Source organism: Phycodurus eques, chromosome 2, assembly GCF_024500275.1.
Source record: "Phycodurus eques isolate BA_2022a chromosome 2, UOR_Pequ_1.1, whole genome shotgun sequence".
Taxonomy (NCBI): Eukaryota; Metazoa; Chordata; class Actinopteri; order Syngnathiformes; family Syngnathidae; genus Phycodurus; species Phycodurus eques.
The window spans coordinates 17,089,764-17,113,277 of record NC_084526.1 but is presented as its reverse complement, the minus strand read 5'-3'; the positions used below and the strand labels follow the sequence as shown (position 1 = coordinate 17,113,277).

At 40.8% G+C, this 23,514-nt stretch overlaps 1 protein-coding gene across 1 annotated transcript in view; it reads left to right on the top strand.

The window, feature by feature from the left end:
* Positions 1–824: 824 nt before the first annotated feature.
* The window catches only part of slc6a2 (solute carrier family 6 member 2), a 73,742-nt gene continuing 51,052 nt past the window's right edge, over positions 825–23,514 (top strand). The window contains exons 1-4 of the mRNA XM_061668877.1: positions 825–896; positions 1,206–1,591; positions 9,711–9,842; positions 14,226–14,463. Of these exons, the coding sequence (XP_061524861.1) occupies positions 1,294–1,591; positions 9,711–9,842; positions 14,226–14,463 (668 nt within the window). The 5' untranslated portion in view covers positions 825–896; positions 1,206–1,293. The remainder of the gene's footprint in view (positions 897–1,205; positions 1,592–9,710; positions 9,843–14,225; positions 14,464–23,514) is intronic.

The window sequence follows — 23,514 nt, the reverse complement described above, 5'->3', positions numbered from 1 at the left end:
ATATGTTAAAGGGAATGCGGGACTTGAAAAGTTTCGAAAAGACGGGATGAGAATTTAGCAAAAATTTGATTTTTACTAAGATTAGTTAGATCAGTGATTCACAAACAGTGGTTTGTGCACCGCACTCGCCAAAATACTAAATATGAATATTCCTTCAATACAATGTATCCTTAACTTTATTAAGTTTGCATGATTAAACTGAATGGCCTATAAACAGACTTTGTTTGGACTTCTATTAAGTGGTTTGCAGGGCTCGGGGTGGGAGGGTGGGCGGCTGGCTTGAAAAGTTAGTTGTCAGATGTCATAAGAGAGATTTCCAAACAGTTGGCGTGTGCACCTCTGGGAGTGCTTGAGTTTAAAAAAGTAATTGTCGTCTTCAATAATAAAAACACTGTCTGAATATTTGAAATATAAATAATGTTTACATGATTTCAATTTGTTTTATGAGCTTTGTTTTGACTTTTTTCCAGGTTTTATGCCGGTGACGGAGGTGCACCAACTGTGTGATGCTGAAGGGGGTGCGTGACTTTGCGTTTGGGAAAGACTGAGTTAGCCTTTTGTTTTCCTGAATAAATGCAGACAGTTGACATAACGTACATCATTTATAAGAACCTGAGCTCCTCATGCACAACAACGAAATAAATAAACACAAGCAAAACACATCTAGTTGAAAGTGGAGACAAAGTGGCCAATTACGGTACATCACGTGGATGGGAAACCCGGTTAAAAAAAACAAAAACTTTTTTTTTTTTTTTTTGGGGGGGGGTGGGTTATTAGCGTCTCTGGTTGGATGGAGGCGAGTCTTAAAAGTTTCTTCAGGATGGGCCAGCTCCCTTCAGACGCATCTGGAGCAGAGTGGCACCGGGTCACGGAGACGTGTACTTGAACGTCACCAGGTACGTTGTTTTCCGCCAACCTTAACTTTTAATTAGTTTACCAACAAAGCTGTAAAGTTCTTTTAATAGCTTTACGAGACATTTTCTGGATGATTATCTGAATTGAATAGCTTGTTTGGTGCGCTTGTGGACTTCTTTCTGGAGTATTGGTTCGTTTGTGTGTTGTAAAACTATCCATTTATTAGTAGGACATGCAAAAAAAATAAAAATAATATTTCTTCTCTCAAAGGGTATTTCTCGTCGTGCGTAATGGCGCAACTTTTACGCACGGCCACCTTACCCTCTCTCCACATCCTTTCCCCTCCTCAGCCCATGTAGGCGAAGGTGTCACCGGCTCTTTTTCTGGTGGAGAGCACCCGCCCGCTCGCGTGGACCGTGAGAGCGCACCCCTCCAAAAATGAACATCCAAGTCGTGCCCGAGCACAAGCTCTCGTCGGTTGCCCCGCTCAAACAATGCAACGTGGAGAAAAAGGAGGTCGAGCTCTTGTTGGTTAAGGACCAGAACGGGGTGCAGTACACCAGCTCGTCCATCGCCCCCACGCCCAGCCGATACGCGGGGCCGCACGGGTCCAACTCCGAGGAGGAGCGGGAGTTGTGGGGCAAGAAAATTGACTTTCTGCTCTCGGTCATCGGCTTCGCGGTTGACTTAGCCAATGTTTGGAGATTCCCTTACCTGTGCTACAAAAATGGAGGGGGTGAGTATAAAACACACACTCGTGCAATTTACAAACATACCGTGATGATGGTGTGGAGTGTAGAAATTCATCTCAGAATGATGAGTTCGCAGTCACAGTGTATTTAAAAAAATGATTATAAACCACCCGTCATAGATTAGACCATCCGTCTTTAATGCGCCCTCTTTCAATTTCACTGAGCTAAAACTAATGTTTCTGTTCAGGAATGAAAGTCAAAGCCCATAATCTGACATTTTAATTAAGAAGTAATAATGTGCTTATGCCAGATGTACTTTAATCTTTAAATTTCAACGAGCTAAAACTAATGTTTTTATTCCAGGATGTATGTGCATAAATATATTTTGGCGTCTCAATCAATACACAATAATGCACAAGACAAAAATTATTTTAGCATTAAAAATAGAAATAAAGAACGTACTACATACAGGTGTATTGATCATTACAACATAAATGATGACGTTGGCAATCACCAATGCTGTTCGTTTAAGGGCAACTGTGGCATAAACGCAACCCGTGCTTATACAGTGTCTCGCAACCTTTATTGAGCCAAGGCACCATTTTACATTAGAAAACTGTCACGCCACACCAACAACAAAAATGGCTCAAAAAGTATGAATATTGAAATAATGATTATCCCGTCTCAGCTTAACCACAAATTCACAAAAGTGCGAAATCTGGACCTGTTTAACTGAAGGCAAAGCTGATATACTCACAGGAAGCCATAACTTTTTCTCTTGTATGAATGGCAACAGGTGGATGTTCTGCCATCTAACGGAAGAGCTTTGTTGTTCTGCCTGTCCCTGTGCGTCACTGGCATAGATCGATGAATGAAGATATATTAATAATTAATAATGAATAGTTTTCGAAAAAGAATTACATGAAATTGGATCGTTTCCTGCAGTGCAGCTGATGATCTCCGGGGGCACAATAGGATGCCACTGCACCCTGATTGGGAATCACTGGTCAAATAAACTTTACTGTCCCTGTGGGGCAGTTGGGTTTGCGGTACAATTATAAGGCATTTCATGACCTGACAGACATAAGGAACAGTCCATACATCAGACATTGACAGACAACACGGAGAACATACCTCACACAATTACTGCAAATACACTATGGACCCTTGGGAATGACTAAATCAGCTGGACATCTAGTTTATTTCAACAGATTTAATGTTTTTATGGCTTGTGGTAGAAGAGAATTTGGATCTCTTCTTGGTCAGAGGGTGGGCAGGAGCAACGCCGAGATGGCAGTATTTTAAAATAAGATTCCAGAGGGTATATATAAACACATACAATGCTATTTGCCTTTCTCCTCTGTCTGTTTTTGTAAAAGGCTATCATGCTTAATAGTCTTATTCCAAGTAACTTGCTGGCAGTTGTAACTCTTTTTCGGATTGTCTTTTTCTAAGACTGTATGACATTTCCAAACCAGCGGCTAGTACAGTAAGTACAATAAAAAATAAAATTGATTTTTTTTTATTGACATTTAAAACTAAACTAGCAGTTTGTTTAAAAAGTACATTCTTGCTTGTGTCTTTGTGTCCAAAAGATCAGCCCATGAGTCGCATTTAAGCTTGTTGTTTAGTGCAATGCCAAGGTGTTCGTACTTTGTAACAACCTGAATAGTCTCCCCATTGATAACAGTGTCATTGGATTGTTGTGACTTTCTTAAATCTATGAACATTTCTTTGGTCTTATTGGTATTTGATAGTGTGACATATTGCACCATTTTAAAGAGAAATCTAAAACTGGCCCGTGATCTACCTCCCCATCCTATAGCAGGCTCATTAGAGCTCTGTAATCTGCATATTTAATAACACACCTGTTTTGTGAAGTGCAAGTGTGTGAATTTGTGTATAAAATAAATCTCTGTGGAGAGCCTGTGAATGTTGTCGTCATATCAGACAGAGATGAGACCACTCTGACCCATGTGCCCATCCAATAAATAATACCTGTCTCTTTAAGTGGTAATACTGGAATACATTGTAAATCTTTACCAGATGCTCCAGGCACTACATGACCAGTGATGTCACCGCTATTGGTCGGAAGTCATTGGACTCGGTGGTTCTTGGCAGTCTTGGAAATGGTACAATTGTGGATGATTTACACAGGATATGGACTTTCCAGAGGTTTTAAGGTAGGAACTTAAAATGTCAGTGAACACAGTGGCTTACTGTTCGACACAGTGCTTAAGTTTCTTACCACATACATTTTGCCAGGGACAGGGCTTTTCCGTGGATTACAGCAATTAAAAAGGTTAAAAGACTCCGTTTGTCTGATGTTTAGGACAGATGCAGGAGACGGAAGGGGCAGAACGATGCCTGCTCCAATAGCACTGCTGCTCTCAAAGCAACAAAAGAAAAAAATGTTGTTGGAAATCCAGACCTCTCACATGGAAATAATGGTGCTTTCTATGGGTATGACGTTTACGTTCAAGTTTTGTGCAATTAAAACAACACTGCAGGGCTATAGTGCTGTCATTATTCCATGCTTTAACTGAGCATTCTTGGGGATTTTCCTTTTGCAAGAGCCTCTGATATGTAGGCTGGAGGTAAACCACATTGTGGTCAGATGGCCCTAGTGGTGGGAGATCATGACTAAGAGAAGGCGTCTGACAGTTCCGTAGCAGAGGTCGAAAAATTTATTATTCCTGTAAGGGATAAGTATGTCGGCTGCTTATATGTGAAAAATAACTTTTCCACAGGACAGTTATTAAAGCCTCCTAAAATAAATGTGAGGGCATCAGGATACATTGAATTGAGCTTGTGGGAAGATATTAAAAATAATATTCAGACAGTGCCCTGTCAAAATTTGCCTTTGGCTGTATGCATATGAAAGATATCAGAGCCAACTCTCTGGGCAGATACCGTAGAAAGGCAGAAGGGAGATGAGCGCCATTTCACTGTCAGGGGTAAAAAAACTCTCTCCGCTCCTGTCCGACACCACTTGTCACAGATGATCAGACAGACCACAGAGAAATTGAGGGGTCCCAGCTCACTGGACATGATGCTGTTGTCCAACCATGTCTTTGTGATAGCCACTAGACAGGTGCTTAGGTATTCATGCACGTGGCAGATATTCACACTCAGTTCATCCGTTTTCGCTTTTAGAGACAGGGTGTTGATGAGTAGTGTGACGGGCAGAGGAAGTTTGCTTTTCAGTCTCCTTAGTCTTCCCCGAATACCCTGTTTAGATCCTCGTTTGCACTATGTCTGGGTAGTCCCATTCTTTGGGTTGGTCCTTAGATGGTTCGGAACAGAGCTTACTATAGCTGCATGATCAGCAGACGAACGTCTCACGTGTTAGTAGGAGGAATTATCAATTGGATTTCACCCACCATGCCAGTGACATGGTCATGGTTGTTTCCATGGTCGAGACATGTTTAAAATCGGCATAAGCAGTCTGATCATACACCAATAAGACAAGCCCATGGTTGCCTTTAGTGCAGTGTGGGATTAGACACATCCACACAAACAATATAATCGTCAAAATGCATCCAAATAAAGAAACAAGTACTAGATGCGAGAAGCATACAGACAGGTTTATGCTTGCCTTGCAAGTCTATGTCTAGTAGTTTTCTACAGCAGTGTCATTTGAATAGGATTATACCTCATATGATAAAAAATAAATAAACATTTCATAAACAACCTCATTGTTTATTAACCGAGAAGTCCTGAAAGCATCTTTCCAAGCACATGGAAAATAAAGGATGAGACGTAAAACATTAACATTAACAGGACAGTCTGGTGGTTCATGGAAATTTTGGGATTGATTTTATGGGTTTGTATGTTTTGAATGTCCCATAAAGCTGGCGGTTCACTCAGCAGGTTATAGCTCCCAAACGGTGGAAGGAGACAACCACATGAAGGTCTGACCAGCTGCTTTTATTCAGGCCCTAATGTCTTAAAACTTACGTAAGCAGTGACATGTGCCCCCTGTTAAACACCAGGCTTTGTTTTTGTTGGCTTCAAATGCTAAGGAGGATTTGTTACTCCCTCCTCCATTAGAGAGTGATGTCTTTACAGCTTGGCTGTTTTCTTATAAGAACATCCCCCTCTAGTAAAAGCAAAAACTTTCTCTATAAAATTTAAGTTGAAATGGATGTTCCATACATGGTGGTTTGAGAGACATAGATGGTGGGTTTTTATTTTCTGGCAGAGACGAAGAAAAGCAACTTAGCCGATTTGTTTTACTTTTGATTCTTTTAAAACTATTCGGATGGATGGATGGACAAATAGACATATACATAGATGGATGGATACACAGAAATAGATGGACAGACAGACAAGGACTGATAGGAAAACAGGAAGACACAAATTGATGGATGCACAAATGTCCAATTTGACGGACCGATGTACGGACGGACAGACAGATCGATAGGACGGATGTATGGACCGATCAAACTAGATGGATAAATTGACGTTGATTAGGCACCCCAGGACCACATGAGTTGGTTGATCATTGTAAAATGTAAGCACTTTCAGAGATCTTTAGAAATTCTTTGAAGTATTGCCTATTGATATTTGTTACCTACCTTGTTAACTTATTGTGGATCATAATTAAGAAATCATTAACACGAACAGTCTCTTTACAGAGATAAATATAATTATTTAATAACATACATTTTAAGGCAAAATGAGCAAATATATTATTTCAGAAGAATGGGTCAAAGTGGTGGGCAATTGCAATAATCAGTAACGAAGCAGTAGCTCTCATGTTTAAAAAAAAAGTTGATCACTGTTGAAATACATAGGTAGATGCATGATACACTCAATGGACAGACAGACAGACAGATGGATGGTTGGACAGACAGATTGATGGATGTCTCAATAGTTAGATGGACATCGGGAGAGACATAGATGGATGATTGGACGACTGACAGATAGAGAGACAGAATACAGACAGATGGACAGTTAGAGAGAAATATTGTTCAAAGACTGCAGGAGAAAGATCACGAGAAGAATGTAGAGATAGACAGATGGATGGACGTTAGGAGTTAAATGGCTTCAGAGGAACCAGACAAGGATGTCCGCTCTCACCAATGATATTTGCAATATTCATCGAACCTCTTGCTGCCGCTATACATCAGAATGCTAATATTAAAGGTATCTGCTCACTAGTGACAGAACACAAAATCAATCTGTATGCTGATGATATTCTTCTTTATTTACTGGAACCCAAGTATTCTCTTCAGGCAGTCTTCAATCTCATTAAAACATTTTCAGAAATATCAGATTACTCTATCAACTGGACAAAATCAACAATACTCCCAATAACAGCAAACTCATGGTCTCCTGCAGATCAAATCCCAGATTACCCTATTCCTATAGGAAACATTAAGTATTTAGGTATTAATATTTCACCAAAACTCACACAGCTAACCAATCTAAATTACACACCACTTCTGGAAAAAATCTCATGTGATTTAAGACGCTGGAATAACTTCCCTATATCACTACTGGGAAGAATAGCCACAATAAAAATTAAAACCTTACCTCAAATAAATTATTTATTTTCAATGATTCAATTTAAGACAACATTTAAATGGTTTCAAACCTTAGATTCTGCTGTAATACATTTTTATAAAAAAAATAAGAAAAATAGAATCAGTCTATCCACTCTTCAGAAAAGTAAACAGGAGGGAGGCCAAAATGCTCACAACTTTAAACACTATTATTTAGCTAACAATTACAATTACAATACCTCATCAAAAGGTTGCACCACAATGAGGAATGTGATTCTTGGCGAGAATTGGAACAACTAGATTGCAACCACATCAAACCAAAACTCCAATTTATTTCTAAAAGTCTTAAACACCATAAATGCTTCAAGAACCCAATAATCGCATCCACCTTAACGGTTTGGTGACAAAGTTTAGAATCTACAGGATCATCAATTAGTTGTATGAGTGAGTTGGGCGGGTCCCAGTGAACGGAGGAAGCACGGCGGCGAAGTTTGACGTGTGAGAGAAACATTACGCTTTTCGTATGTTTTCTTTGGAAAGATGAATTGTTCATTTTTAAAATAAAGAGGTTGTGAATTGACCTTTGCTCATCCTCTTTTCATCATTTAGGCAGACACCACAAATATTGTCTGTCTTTTCACTGTTGCAGGAGGAGGTTTGATGAATTTGCTGATGTGAGGATTTAAGCCGCTCGTCAGTTAGATTTAGAGGGTACATTTTCAGAAGGGTGTACATAGCACTTGTGCGTTTGTTATATTTGTGGATAGACTTGCAAGTGCTATCGGTATAATTTTCAGTAAAATACCACCACAACCCTTGAGGCACCGCTGGTTGTTTGCTGCATGAACCCACCGCCTGTTGATTTCAGCAAGAGGTCCGTGTTGTTCTCAAAACATGTAATTGACTATTAATCGACGACAAGCTATTACCATTATTGCAGAGTGGTAAAGCCGACACGTCGACTAGTCAGATAGATGGACAGACTGCAGTATATAGACAATTGGAAATGTGGACGTAGAAAGCAGAATGGATGAACAGACATGAACGGACAGACAGAGAAAGATGGATTGAAATTTGGACAAACAGCTGGACGTAAATACATGGATAGATGAATGGACATACAGTAGCTAGGTAGATGGCTGGACGGACAGACAGCTCGGCCTGTCGCGATAATTCCTACAGTATGTCAACTTAGCGTTCGATAAGTAAAATGGATACGATAGTTTTTCTGGACTTGATAAATTATCATTGTTGTGGTGACCTGGCGCACGGCTCAAGCTGTAAGCCGACAACAAATTGGACGGCTCCACTGTGAAATTGCCTGCTACTAGCGGGTGGGCTAGTATGTATTAGCCGCTAGTGGGCTCATGGACTTGCGGCGGCCCAGCGTTGGCTCCGTCCAATACTCCACAGCCTTGCTCCATGCGCCGTGCGTAGATCCACACAACAGAGACACTTAAGGGTAAGTTAACTGTTTATTACCTTCACTAGTCCGTCAGCTAACGAGCTAGCAAGCTAAGGAGCTAAACAGTTTGTTTGATCACGGCAACGTCACTTAAAACGTCAGCGCCTCACTCAGAGTTGTGTGAGTTGTGAGGTGAAGGGCTCATCTCCAGTGCCTTTAGGTGACATGCCTATACAATCCTGCAGCTCGAGGGCGGGCCTTATTTTTCAATGATTTAAGAGCCTTATTTTAGATACATGATGTTTTTTTTCTTTTAATTAATTGAAATTTGGCAGGCTTTTTAAAAACACTCTTCTCTGCGGTGTGTCAAATTTACAAGACGTTTTATGGCCTCTTTAGTGGGTTAATGACTCTCTACCTCTGTGCCAAATGTTTCATGTTTGTTTAAGTGCAATTTTTGTGAACAGAACCTGAGTCGGTTTTATTTAAATTTCATAATTTTTATTTTTGTATTTACTGTTGTTTATCGTGATAGTTTTGGGGAAAACATTTGCGATCATGACAGGCCTACAGACAGCTAGTGATTTAATTACAGGTTGTCAGTGCGGTGTTATATAGTGACCCATAAAGCTGTCGGTTGAGCCATTAAAAGTTCATCATTGTTACTGTATGTCCTGTTGTGATTCTGTTTTCACCATGACTCAATACTGATTGCTTTGAATTGAGGGTGGCATTGACACGGTGTGTGTGTGTTTGTGTGTGTGTGCGAGTGTATGTGCGTGCATGCATGCGTGTGTGCTCATGTGCCTGTGTGTGGCCTTCCAAGACGTCTTAGCTCCGCCACCGGTCTCTCAATCATATTAGCCCAGGGCAAAAAGCTATTTATTACTGTACATAATGTGTCGTTTGCAACATGAGGGAAAATCCAATTACTTGAGATAATTTCCTTGTTGTGCCGCGTGAACATACCTGCTAGCCTTCCCTGCCTGCACACGTGCACGTGTTGGTGTTCTTAGAATCTCAAGATGGCCACCTCGTCAACATACAAGCCCTGAGCCTAATTCTATCATCAACCTGTCACCTCTAATTATCATGAATGGTCTTGTTCCGTTAGTTCTTTAATTCTATTGTGCACTGAATCAATGTGACATTTCCGCATGGTTATGTCACACATCCACACCACAGGGTGCTATGCTCACTTGATTGTCTTTTTTCCCCCAAACGCAATTATTTCTGTTTTTTTTCCAGGAGCCTTTTTGATTCCCTACATTCTTTTCTTGGTCATCGCGGGGATGCCATTGTTCTACATGGAACTGGCCCTGGGCCAGTACACCAGGGAGGGGGCAGCCACTGTGTGGAAGATCTGCCCCATCTTTAAAGGTGAACTTGAATTTGCACCACACATTTTGTACACAAGATAATTCTCATCATCATGCTTTCCTTTGACTTCTGCACTCAATAGCGATACAATACAAAATTCTGCCTTCACAAAGAAAATTAGGGTAAACTAAATTTTCACTCACTAGAACAAGGATCTTCACCAAGGTGGAACCGTGATGATCACTGGACTCTGCCATTTTTTTCACTTTGAGAAGGGCAAAGTTCCATCATGACGCAAAAGCCCAAAAGTGAACAATTAACTAAAGTGACACATTTGCAGAGCACCTTATTCGTTTTCTCAACCATCAGGTTACTTCCTGGTTCATGGAGGATGACGATTTATAGGATACTATTTTTGATTCTCAGGAAGATTAAAATGTTCTATCGTGCCTCAGATGGTAAAAAGAAGATGCATGTCTTTACACTGTAATCTGTGTTTGTCTGTCAGTTTGTTAGTTAGTAGGTTACTTCCTTGATGACTGAGATTGACCTAATAGTGCTTTGCCAGTCTCAGAAAAGGTGAGCTATTTGAATCAGAATCAGAATCATCTTTATTTGTCAAGTATGTCCAAAAAACACACAAGGAATTTGTCTCCCGTAATTGGAGCCGCCCTAGTACGACAACAGGCAGTCAATTGACAGAGAACACTTTTGGGACATAAAGACATAAAGACTGATTGTGACTCAGATGTCAAAAAGTAAATGCATTTCACCAACTAGGTTGAAATGAAATAATAATAATAATAAGACCATACCATTTTTATTTTGAGACTTGGTTAAGCGGCACGGTGGGCGACTGGTTAGCACATCAGCTTCACAGTTCACAGAGGACTTGGGTTCAAATCCCGGCCTCGCCTGTGTGGAGTTTGCATGTTCTCCCCGTGCCTTCGTGGGTTTTCTCCGGGCACTCCGGTTTCCTCCCACATCGCAAAAACATGCATGGTAGGTTAATCGAAGACTCTAAATTGCCCATAAGTGTGAATGTGAGTGCGAATGATTGTTTGTTTATATGTGCCCTGGGATTGGCTTGCGACTAGTTCAGGGCGTACCCTGCCTCCCGCTTGAAGATAGCTGGGATAGGCTCCAGCACGCCCGCGACCCTTCTGAGGATAAGCGGTACAGAAAATGGATGGATGGATGGACTTGGTTAAGAGGTCATAGTGACTCAAACAACTACTATCTACCGTGGCGATGTCGTTGAAAAAGTCAGCGCTTCACTCCGAGTTGTTTTGTGTGTTAGTCCCCAATTAACACACACGCACGGGAAAGTTAACTCTTTATTATGTTCGCTAGCCCACAAGCTAATGAGGTAGCGAGCTAAGGAGTTAAACAGCTCGCTCCACTGCGACAAAGTTGCTTTAAACGTCAGCGCCTTTCTCCGAGTTGTTGTGTGTGTTAGTCCCAGAGGTGGGTAGTAACGCGCTACATTTACTCCGTTACATTTACTCAAGTAACATTTTCGATAAACTGTACTTTTAAAGTACTTTCATAGTACTTTAAATGGACTGTACTTTTTACTTTTACTTGAGTTTTTATGTGAAAAAGGATCGATACTTTTACTCCGTTACAATGATCGACATGCCATCCATTCATGCTTATGCGCGGCAATTTTTAGACTCCATCTTCGACTTCCGCATAGGGCGGCCCTTGCGTCAATCAAACGGGGTCACTAGTGTCATTTGACTCCAATTCACCAATCAGACGATACAAGGCAGTCGCATGACCGCACACGTAGCCTTCGCGACCCAATCAAAATGACTCATTTTGGGGGGTAAAACCATCCCCATGAGTGTGTTTACAGACCAAAAAACATCAGCTTTGTCATGCAGTTCTTCAATTGTGACTGCCCAAACTTGGATATTTCAGCCCACTTCTAACTTGAGAAAACACATTGCAGTAAATTGCAGATGTCTCTACTGCTGTTTTGGCAGTGGATATGGGAAAATTAGTACTATCCCTATGGTGTCGCACACACAATCACGAAGTTTAGTCAGCAAACAGCTTCTTCATGAAGTCATTTAAGTGAATAAAGCAATTGATGTTTCTGTAGGGCCCAATCCATGTGTTGTTGTTTTTTGGCCACTTAAAATGTAAAATGGTGGCAGGTGTGTGTGTGTGTCGACTCCCATATATTATTATTTTTATTTGATGTTTATGCTCTGATTTAAATTTATTTTTTTTAAATCAGAAGTTACTCACAAATTACTCTTTACTTGAGTAGTTTTTTCATTTAGTACTTTCTTATTCTTACTCAAGTAAATATTTGGATGACTACTTTTTATTTTTACTTGAGTCATATTGTTCTAAAGTAACAGTACTTTTACTTGAGTACAATATTTGGCTACTCTAGCCACCTCTGGTTAGTTCCCAATTAACACAAACACAGGAAAGTTAACTGTTTTTATTTATTATTATTATTTTTTTTTTTTTAAGGATAACCTCAGTGGCACACATTATTCAGCTAGTAGTTGACTACAGCGAACGTCAACATATATTTGACTGACAAGTGAAGGGTTCATCTTCAGCGGACCAACCACACAGTCTTGCAGGTCTTTATTATTTCAGACCAATCCATATCAAAGTGTAAAGAAAAACAATTTAATTGAAAACCAAGAAAGGACATTCATAGATCATTTTACACTGGAGACTATGTGAGTCCCAGCATTCACATGACTGGAAACAAGAAAGGACATTCATACATAATTTTACACTTGAGACTATGTGAGTCCCAGGATTCACATGACAGGAAACCCTGAGTCCCAGCCCTGGAACAATGACAGAACTTATCATCACACAATAAAGATATATTAACCCTTCTCTATTTGAAAGTTATTGCTTTGCGGTCCCGCTATATTGCAGATTTTTATTAGTAAAATTTGTACAGTATTTTTGTGTTATCCATTGCTCTTGCTCAATATATTACGTTTCAGCCTGACATGATAGCAAATCTTTTAGGACTATATATTTGTTTTATTCCACTGATATAATGATATAGAGCATAATAATTCAAGTACATAATTTTTAAGAACAGTTACCTTTCAATTATAAAGAACAATGAACATTGGCATTGTAAAGTAGAACAATAAATAAAATATCTTAGATAATTAAAAAATATAATAAAATCCCAGAAATATTAAACATTTGGCACATTGTTATGGAGTCATTTATCCAACGAAAGAGGCTCAAAAGATCTCTTCAAGGCTGCCAGATTTGAATGAAAAAAACAACATGTACTCTAAAGCATCTTGGCTTTGTCACTGTTTTTAAATCAGATGCCATAAATTTTAATATCACTGTTATTTTTGTTATTCTTTATTTTTATTTGTTTGAATGTTGTCACGTTATGTAGTGTATAATTTCTGCTGCCTCTTGGCTTTTGAAAAAAAGTTTTTTTCTCAATAACCTTTTACCTGGTTAAATAAAGGATAAATAAAATGTAGAATAAGGCCCGCCGTTGAGCTGCTGGACTGTGACGTGAGACCTTTACCTTTCAATCAAATGACAAATGAGTTCGCTGAAGTCATCTACTGCCTGAATATTGATAACGTGTGCCGCTGTGGTTAAGGTTTATAAACAGTTAACTTACATGAATGTGTGTGTGTGTGTGTGTTATGTGGCGAACACACACAACTCAAGAGTGCTGACGTTTTAACGATGTCACCGTGGTCCATTGAGCTTTTTAACTCTAGCCCTTAGCTCGCTAGCTTGTTAGCTCGCAGGCTAGCGAATGTAATAAACAGTTAACGTTCACTTAAGTGTCTCAGTTGTGCATCTACGGAAAAAACGCCGTTCTGCCAGCGGCTTGCTGCATCGTAAGCGAGTGTTACCACAACAATGAAAATTCATCGAGTCCAAAAAAACCTCCCGTTTCCATTGTATGGAATGATAACCTGCCTTCCTCTGCCTCTGATTGTCTTGCACCAAGACAGGATTCATACTTTTGATTAACTTTATTTATTACTTTATTTTGACTACTTTATTCTTATTAAATTATTCGATGTTATTCAAGTACTATTTTGTTTTCTTTTCAATGTGACCCTCACACTGTACTCTGTAGTATCAAAACTAGGCAACTAATATTTTGGTTTTTAGCTAAGAACATGTGAGGGGAAAAATATTAAAAAACACTCTTAACCACTTAAAAAACAAATGAATGCTGAGAGTCAGTTGAGAAGTACTCTGTAACACTAATATTATATCACATCAGAGCAATTTGACTGGAATAAGTGAGGTACGATCGGGTCATGACAAGGAATAATTTTTGCGTCATTACATTTCTTGGTAGAAAAATTAATAGCTCAGCTGGGTTGATTCTGTGGGTTTGCAACATATACAACCCTTTGGATAAGTTATTGCAAATGCTGACACAGCCTTGCTCCACAGGCGTGGGCTACACAGTGATCGTCATCGCCCTTTACGTGGGATTCTACTACAACGTCATCATTGCTTGGTCACTCTACTACCTGTTCTCCTCAATGACCCGCAAGCTGCCATGGCTCGAATGTGACAACCCCTGGAACAGCCCCAACTGCACTGACCCCAAGGCAATCAATGGCTCCGTCCTGGGAAATGGTACCTCTTACGCCAAGTACAAGATCACCCCAGCGGCAGAGTACTACGAGTAAGTGACTTTTTAATTTTGTAACATTATTCACATTATTCACTCTTTGGAACGTCCTCGTTCCTCGACCAGTGTTTGCCGTAATTCAATGTCCTTACATTGATGTTACCATTTCATGGCGATGTCAGTTAAATATGTATCGTCTCTGCAGTTGTTTTTGCAAATGCTTATGAAACTTAAAATCTGACTTATAAAACACCTTTACTCTACATCACTATGTAAGCTACTAGATAGAGCAGAGCATAAAATATACTCAAACAGAACTGATATCTTGATGTACGGTACGCGATGGTGAACAATATTTTTATTACAACTAACTAACTTTCTCTTTAGATAGGGTATTTTTATAAGAGGGTAACCAAAATGTTATGTAATTACACAGTGTTTTGAAGAACAAATTCTGGGAGAAATGTTGTTATGTAACAACAATGAAGTAGTAATGTAAGGAGAACAACATTGCAATGTCTGAGACAAAAGTCTTAATATAACACAGTATTAACTGAATGAGAATGAAGCCATAATGTAACAAAGTCATAATGTAACAAGAATAAAGCTAAAGTGTAACATTAACAATGTTCGAATGTAACGATAATAAGGTCGGAATTTAACAAAGTTGTAATCAATGTACAGTTGCAGGAGCAAGTATGTAAACCCTTTGGATTTACCTTGATCTCTGCATAAATTGGTATTAAAATGTGATTGATCTTCAGCTAAGTCACAACAATAGACAAACAGTTTGCTTAAACTACACAGAAACAGTTATGTTTTCATGTTTTTGTTGTATATACCATGTAAACAGAAATTACAAAGTATATGCCCTAGGGATTTACATACTTAAGTTTTACCTTAAGGACTTCTCCGAGAGCTAATCAGAGTCAGGAGTCAGCCAACATTCCAATCCATGTGAGGAGATGTTGTGTTGGTTAAAGCTGCCCTGAGCTTGAGTTTCTACTCGCAAAAAACATTGCCCGATGTGAGCCATGCCTTGCACAAAAGAGCTCTCAGAATACATAAAATTAAGAATTGCAAACTTGCATGTAGGTGGAAAGGATCACAAAGCTATTGCTTAAAGGCTTGATGGTCATCACTCCACGGTAAAACGGCGTAAGGTTCTGCACTGTTGTTACTCGGCCTATGAATGGCCGTCCTGTAAAGAGTACAAGAGCACAGTGCAGATTGCTCAATGAGGTGAAGACCTACAGTGTCGGCTAAAGACTTAGATAAATCTCTGTCATAACCTAATATCTCTGTTGACAAATCTACAATAACATTAAAAAAGAATGGATGTCATTAGAGGACGCCACGGAGGAAGCCACTGCTGTTTGAAGTTTGCAAAAGTGCCAGGGTGTTCCACATTACGACTGAGAAACCATTCTGTGGACGGATGAAACCAAAGATATGTTGTTTGGAAGAAACACCCAAAGCATTGTGTGGGGGAAAAAAAGCAACAGTTCTGATAATTTTGTGAACCGGCGTACCCCCAGCACATTTAAAAGTGGGACAGCTAGGCTGGTGTGGGCGTCGTCAGAGCCGATTTCTTCCTGTCCAATCGAAGCCATCTTTTTCATTTCCTTTAAAAGCGGCACACTAGTTTCGCATGGAGACGTCTCAATATACGGAAGAGGACGCAGCAATCTGTGCGTGACTGGAGCATTGAACGTTAGCTGGTGAGATGGTGAAAACCGATGACGACTTAAATATGTCCGCAGACCTTACCTACAAGCGTCCACTCCAACGATCGTTCGTTCCCATCCCCTGCCCTCCACTACCCCATAGCTGCGCACTGGCCAGTACGTATAATAATAATAACAATGTGTTGAATTATTTACTTTATTCAATGATTCAGAGGGTTCGATATAATGAAATACGTCTGATCAACCACTCATGTCCATGGAGCATCCGTATCAGTCTACCTGCACCTCAATCAAATTCACCAAAATCAGGTTAGACTAGCTGCACCAAAAGTTAGAATGAATCCAGCCATGTATGAATACATAAAAGTTCATGTAATCTTTGAAGTGTACTAAAAAGTTCCATATTTTTGGACTGTACTTCAACGTGTGCTGGTCTTGTGCTGAAGGGAGCTCAGGGGAACTTCAACTGCTTATACAATACAGTCCATGGCGTTCACTGCTGACTCTCCAAGCCAATAGTTATATTAGCTCTAACCCTCCATTAAGTCCTCCTAGGGTCATACTAAATTTATGACAAAATACGATTGAAAGAGCGATCATATGTTTATTATTATTTAATTAGCATTTCTGGGTTGCATGTTTTTGTGGGTTTTCTATCAAAGTTCTTCTGGGGTTTCATTATGTCTATTCATCATGACAATGTTCATTTTTGTGGTTGTCGTTAGCAGTGGCATATAACTTCCCGGTATCATACTGAGAGCTGTTTGTAATACTGTGAACTGTGTCTCTGTGAAAAATTCCAAGTGAAAGACGAGAATCTGATACTCAAATGAAAATGTGTTCAATCACATATTCTCTTTCATTTACTGCTCGCTCAGCTGAAATAAGTATTTAACATGTCACCATTTTTCTCACTAAATATACTGTACTTCCAAAGGTGCAATTGACCTGAAGATTTCACCAGATGTTGGGAACAACCCAAGTAATCCATACACACAAAGAAAGTCGAACAAATAAGATCAGAAATTAAGTTGTGTAAAAATGTGAAATGACACAGGGAAAAAGTATTGAACACATAAAGGGAGATGCAAAAAGGCATGGAAAGTTAAGACAACACCTAAAATCTATCAATAATCAAATAGCAATCCAGCCCCTTGTCAGTGCAAATGAAAATCACCTGGTTCAGTCCTAATTGATGGCCACTAAAAAGGTCTCATTGCCAAGGTGTGAGTCAAGACACATCTCATGATGGGTAAGAGCTGTGCACTGTCTCAAGACCATCGCAAACTAATTGTTCCAAAACATAAAGATGGCATTGGTTACAGGCGCATATCTAAGCTTCTGAACGGTCCAGTGAGCACGGTTGGGGCCATAATACGTAAGTGGAAAGCCAATCATACCACCATAAATTTGCTTCGATCAGGTGGTCCTCGCAAGAATTCTGACAGAGGAGTGCAAAGAATAATCAGAAGAGTTGTCCAAGAGCCAAGGACCACATGTGGAGAGCTTCAAAAAGACCTGGAATTAGCAGGTACTGTTGTCACAAGGAAAACAGTGAGTAATGTAGTCCACCGCCATGGCCTGTATGCACGCTCACCACAGAAGACGCCATTGCTTGAAAAAAAAGTATGTCAAAGCTCATTTAAAGTTTGCTGAACAACATTTAGACAAGCCAGTTAAATACAGGGATAATATAGTATGGTCGGATGAGAGCAAAATTGAACTGTTTGGATGCCATAATGCACACCACGCTTGGAGGAGAAATGGCATTGCACATCACCCTAAAAACACCATACCAACGGTGAAGTTTAGAGGTGGGAACATGATGGTGTGGGGCTGCTTTTCATTAAATGGTACAGATAAACTTCACATTATTGAAGGAAGGATGAATGGGCAAATGCACCGAGACATTCTTGACAAAATCTGTTGCCATCTACGAGGATGATGAAAATGAAACGAGGGTAGACATTTCAGCAGGATAATGATCCAAAACATACTGCCAAGGAAACTCTCAATTGGTTTCAAAGAAAGAAAACAAAGCTGCTCGAATTGCCCAGCCAATCACCTGACTTGAATCCAATCAAAAATATATGGAAAGAACTGAAACTCAAGGAAGCCCACGGAACCTTGAAGATTTCAAGACTGCTCGTGTGGAGGAATGGGCCAAAATCACACCAGAGCAATGCATGCGACTAGTTTCTCCATACAGAAGGCGTCTTGAAGCTTTCATTGCAAACAAAAGCTGTTGTTTGTTCTACTTTATTTCTATGTATGGATTACTTGGGTTGTTCCCAACATCTGGTGAAATTTTCATGTCAATAACACCTTTGTAAATATATTTAATGAGCTAGATGGTGATGTGTTAAATACTTATTTCAGCCGCTGTATCTTTGGGCAAGAGGTGGGATACACCCTGAACTGGTCGCCAGCCAATCGCAGGGCACATATAAACAAACAACCATTCACACTCATATTCACACCTGCGGGCAATTTAGAATCTTCAATTAACCTAGCATGCATATTTTTGGGATGTGGGAGGAAATCAGCGTACCCAGAGAAAACCAACGCAGGCAAGTGGAGAACATGCAAACTCCACACAGCCGAAGCCGGATTTTAATCCGGGTCCCCAGAACTGTGAAGCAGAAGTGCTAACCAGTCAACCACCATGCCACCAAATAGGCCGATTCAACAAAATTCCAATTGACTGTTAGTGAGTGTAAAGTGGATAAGGTAGATGTTGGTGCAGTGAAACAAAGGCTCAAATTACTCCAAAACCTTTTTGACAAGCAAGCCATAAATGAAAGAGAAAATGTGATTGTTCATCTGCACAAACTCCACTTCTTGCTCCTTTTTGACATTTTCACTCATTCCCCTTTCATAAGCAAACAAAAGGGAACTTTATGAGAAACAGAGACAAACGGACTTTGTGTTAGCGCTATTTTAACTTTGGGACCCAGTTGTTGACCACCAACTGACCAATCTTCAAAACTGTTGCAAATGGTAAAACATTAGCAAACCCATTAGCGTCCTTTAGGGGAATTCATGCATCGGTTAAGGATGTGATATCTAATAAACAATGGCTGGCTTCCAAACATATAAGCGTGAATGTTATCATGGCAACAGTTTTCATCAGAACAACTGGTCCCTGCTTTTTCCAAACAGTCAGCTCTTTTAGAACTATATTTTGAGTGGACCACAGCATTGTTTGAGGAAGCACCTCAAGGTGTGAGCGCTTTAAATAATAGCAGTACCAAACATTTCATGGAAGTCAAGGGGGTATTCCTGCAGCAAGTATTGAGGGAAACTTGGAGGAAGTTCCCCCTGAGGTGAGGTGAGGGAAAGTCTAGTCTACTTACCCATTGAAGAGAGCCGGTACAAGAAATTCAGAATCAGTCACTACTGTACTAGACTCTGTGAACCTAACCTGCTTGCTATCAACTTTTCTATGCTCAACTCTGACTTTCTACCAGTCTCATCTCATCTGAAGCGACATGGCTTGTCCTTTTCGCCATGGTCCCATCCATATTGAGGCCCAACCAAATTTAAAATGATATCAGAATCAGAATCATCTTTATTTGCCAAGTATGTCCAAAAAACACACAGGGAATTTGTCTCTGGTAGTTGGAGCCGCTCGAGTACGACAACAGAAAGTCAATTGACAGAGAATACTTTTGAGACATAAAGACATTGACAAAAAACAGTCACTGAGCAATAAAGGGTTGCTAGTTATCTGGTAATGCCGGTACATTTATTATTATTTTTTTGACAATTGTGCAAAAAGATGCAGAGTCCTCTAACACTTAGAGCAGTTCGAAAGACTAATATTGCAATAGTCCGATGCAATGACCATTGTGCAAAGGGCGCCGAGACTTCAAGAAGTGTATGCTTGTGTATTTAAAGTGTGTTTAGTGTATTTAAGTGTATTTAAAGTGACGAGTGGTACAAATAATCTGGGACAATGTTGATTGTGCAAATGTTGCAGATACTCCTCAGTCAGTGTGCAAATGGATCAGATGGAGCAGATGCTACTCTGGCATGAGTGGCCAGAATTGGTCAACAACAGATATGCAAATAGTGCAGCGTGGCGAGAGTACTACAGTGAGTGCACGAGTAATATATAATTGGCCCCACAGAAATGTGACAACAAACTCAAGACAAAAAATTGCAAGCATGTTGTAATGGAATTGTAGGTTAGGTGTTTAAGAAGTTGATTGCAAAAGGGAAGAAGCTGATGGAATGTCTGCTAGTTCTAGTTTGCATTGATCGGTACCTGAGGGATGGAGCTGGAAGAGCCGGTGACCGGGATGTGGAGGGTCCGAGAGGATTTTGCACGCTCTTGTCTTAGTTCTGGCAGCGTGCAAGTCCTCAAGGGTGGGTAGGGGGGTACCGACAATCCTTTCAGCAGTTTTGATTGTCCGTTGCAGTCAGAGTTCGTCCTTTTTGTAGCAGCACCAAACCAGACTGTAATGGAAGAACACAGGACTGATTCGATGACCGCCGTGTAGCATTGCCTCAGCAGCTCCTGCGGCAGGCCGTGTTTTCTCAGAAGCCGCAGGAAGTACATCCTCTGCTGGGCCTTTTTGAGGACGGAGTTGATGATGGTCGCCCACTTCAGGTCCTTAGAGACTGTAATTGCCAGGAACTTGAAGGTCTCGACAGTTGACACAAGGCAGCTGGACAGTGTGAGGGGCAGCTGTGGCGAAGGATGCCTCCTAAAGTCCACGATCATCTCTACAGTCTTGAGCGTGTTCAGCTCCAGGTTGTGTCGGCCGCACCACAGCTCCAGCCGCTCCACTTCCTGTCGATATGCAGACTCGTCACCGTCCTCGATGAGGCCGATGACAGTGGTGTCATCTGCAAACTTCAGGAGTTTGACAGCCAGGCGCGCTGAGGTGCAGTCGTTCGTGTAGAGAGAGAAGAGCAGCGGAGCGGTCACAACCTTGGGGTGCCCCAGTGCTGATGCTGGGTGTGGATGAGGTGGCCTCCCCCAGCCTCACCTGCTGGGTCCTGTCCGTCAGGAAGCTGTAAATCCACTGGCAGATGGAAGGTGAGACGCTGAGCTGGAGAAGCTTGGAGGAAAGGAGTTCAGGGATGATGGTGTTGAATGCTGAGCTGAAGTCCACGAACAGGATCCTCGCGTAGCTCCCTGCACTGTCGAGGTGTTCTAGGATGAAGTGCAGTCCAAAGTTGACTGCATCATCCGCAGACCTGTTCGCTCGGTAGGCAAACTGCAGGGAGTCCAGCAGGGGACCTCTGACGCTCTTGAGGTAGTCCAGCATGAGACGTTCAAAGGACTTCATAACCACAGATGTCAAGGCGACAGGCCTATAATCATTTAGACCCGAGATTGTAAGTTTCTTGGGGACTGGAATGATGGTGGAGCGTTTGAAACAGGATGGTACTTCGCACAGTTCCAGAGATCTATTGAAAATCTGTATGAAGACTGGAGCGACTTTGACGCAGGATGGGGGCACATGGTCTGGGGCTGCCGCTTTGTTAATCTTTTGTTGTTTGAAGATCCGTCTCACATCCTGTTCGCGGATGGTTAACGCAGAAGTCGGTGGAGTGATAGTGGTCGGTGGTGCGGCTGGGTGGGTGTGGGGTGTGAAAGTGTCCTTTTCAAATCTGCAGTAGAAGGTATTCAAGTCGTTGGCTAGTTTGCTATTGTTCTCAGCTTGGGGGGGATCGTCGCTTGTAATTTGTCAGCGATTGGAATGCATGCCAGACTGATTTAGAGTCGTTAGAGCTAAACTGTTTTTCCAACTTTGCTGCATAGTTCTTCTTTGCAATGTTAATTTCTTTAGTCAGCTGGTTTCTAGCTCGATTATACAGGACCCTGTCCCCGCTTTGATATGCGTCCTCCTTGGCTTGGCGAAGCTGCTTAAGTTTGGCAGTGAATCAAGGCTTGTTGTTATTGAATGTGCGAAATGACTTTGTTGCCGGCATTCCCAGATTAATTTCTGATTGAACGGTATCACTTTTCATCAGACTCAGTCATGTACCGTAATAATTCTATCTGGCCATTTTCCGACGATTTTCAAAAATGGACAACGATCTTTATAGATGCACCATTGCAGCAGGCAACCAGTGCCTGCTTTTTTTCCAAACTGTTGCTGTTTGCTCGTTTTCAACTTCCTTGTGAGTCAACCAATTTGCATTCTTTAAAGGTAATAGCAGCAGAAACTCAAAGGGCTCTATTTTCCTGACAAACGCAAATCTGTTGTATTTTTGCAGACGCGCCCAGCGGTGTATTTAACCAAAGGGGCTGTCTGCGCCAGTGAGCGTGCTTTGTAATATTCATGGATTTAAAGTATTTGAGCGTTTCAGTGTAAATAACAAGACACGTGTAGATATAAAAAAAAAAAGGCAAGAAAATATGATTATTCAAGAAAGAGAATGATCATAAGAATCTATTATGTAGAAATACTGAACACTAACAATGCGGCATCGTTGAAGAAAAGCATTGTTGTATATGCTTCTATTATATAAACGTAGTGAGGTAGTTACAGTATGTTTCCATAGGATGAAGCTCATTGTTGAGGTCAAGAAACAGGAGCCAATTGGTGCTATGCAGAGTGTCAACAGATTCAAGTAAGCTAATCGCCAGTAAATACTGCTCTGGTGGATGAGTACAATGTATGAACTGGTGAATGACTCCAGAATCCAATTCAGACTACTCTCCTCCCACTTTTTATTTTATTTTTTTTTGCCAGTAAGTTACTCTAAACTGGAATTACATTCACTTATTGGCAACATTGCTGCCAGTAAGTTACTGTAAAAACTTTATGATTATCGCACTACTCATCACTTTAAACCGCATACGCTCCTTGAAGTCTCGGCGCCCTTTGCACAATGGTCATTGCACCGGACTATTGCAATATTAGTCATTCGAACTGCTCTAAGTGCTTGAGGACTGCATCTTTTTGCACAATTGTCAAAAAATAAAAATAAAAAATGTACCGGCTTTACCAAAGAACTAGCAACCCTTTACTGCTCAGTGACTGTTTTTTTTTTTTGTCAGTGTCTTTATGTCTCCAAAGTGTTCTCTGCCAATTGACTGTCTGTTGTCGTACTAGAGCGGCACCAACTACCGGAGACAAATTCCTTGTGTGTTTTTTGGACATACTTGGCAAATAAAGATGATTCTGATTCTGAAATGTCAAATTGTGTGTTATGCTTTGTTTACTTCCACCATCACTTCGACTTACAGTTGTAGCCAGAGTTGTACCCAATCACATGGATCATGGAGCCGTGGTCTCCACCGAGACGATCATCTCCTCGGAAAAAGGCATCTGGTCTAATGGCCATGAGGAGCTGCATGGATGTTTATGGTAGATTGCGAGGGCGGCAGATGAATTGGATAAGTTATGCAAGATTCATTCAACACATCGTGGCAGATGATTGACAACCGCTAGCC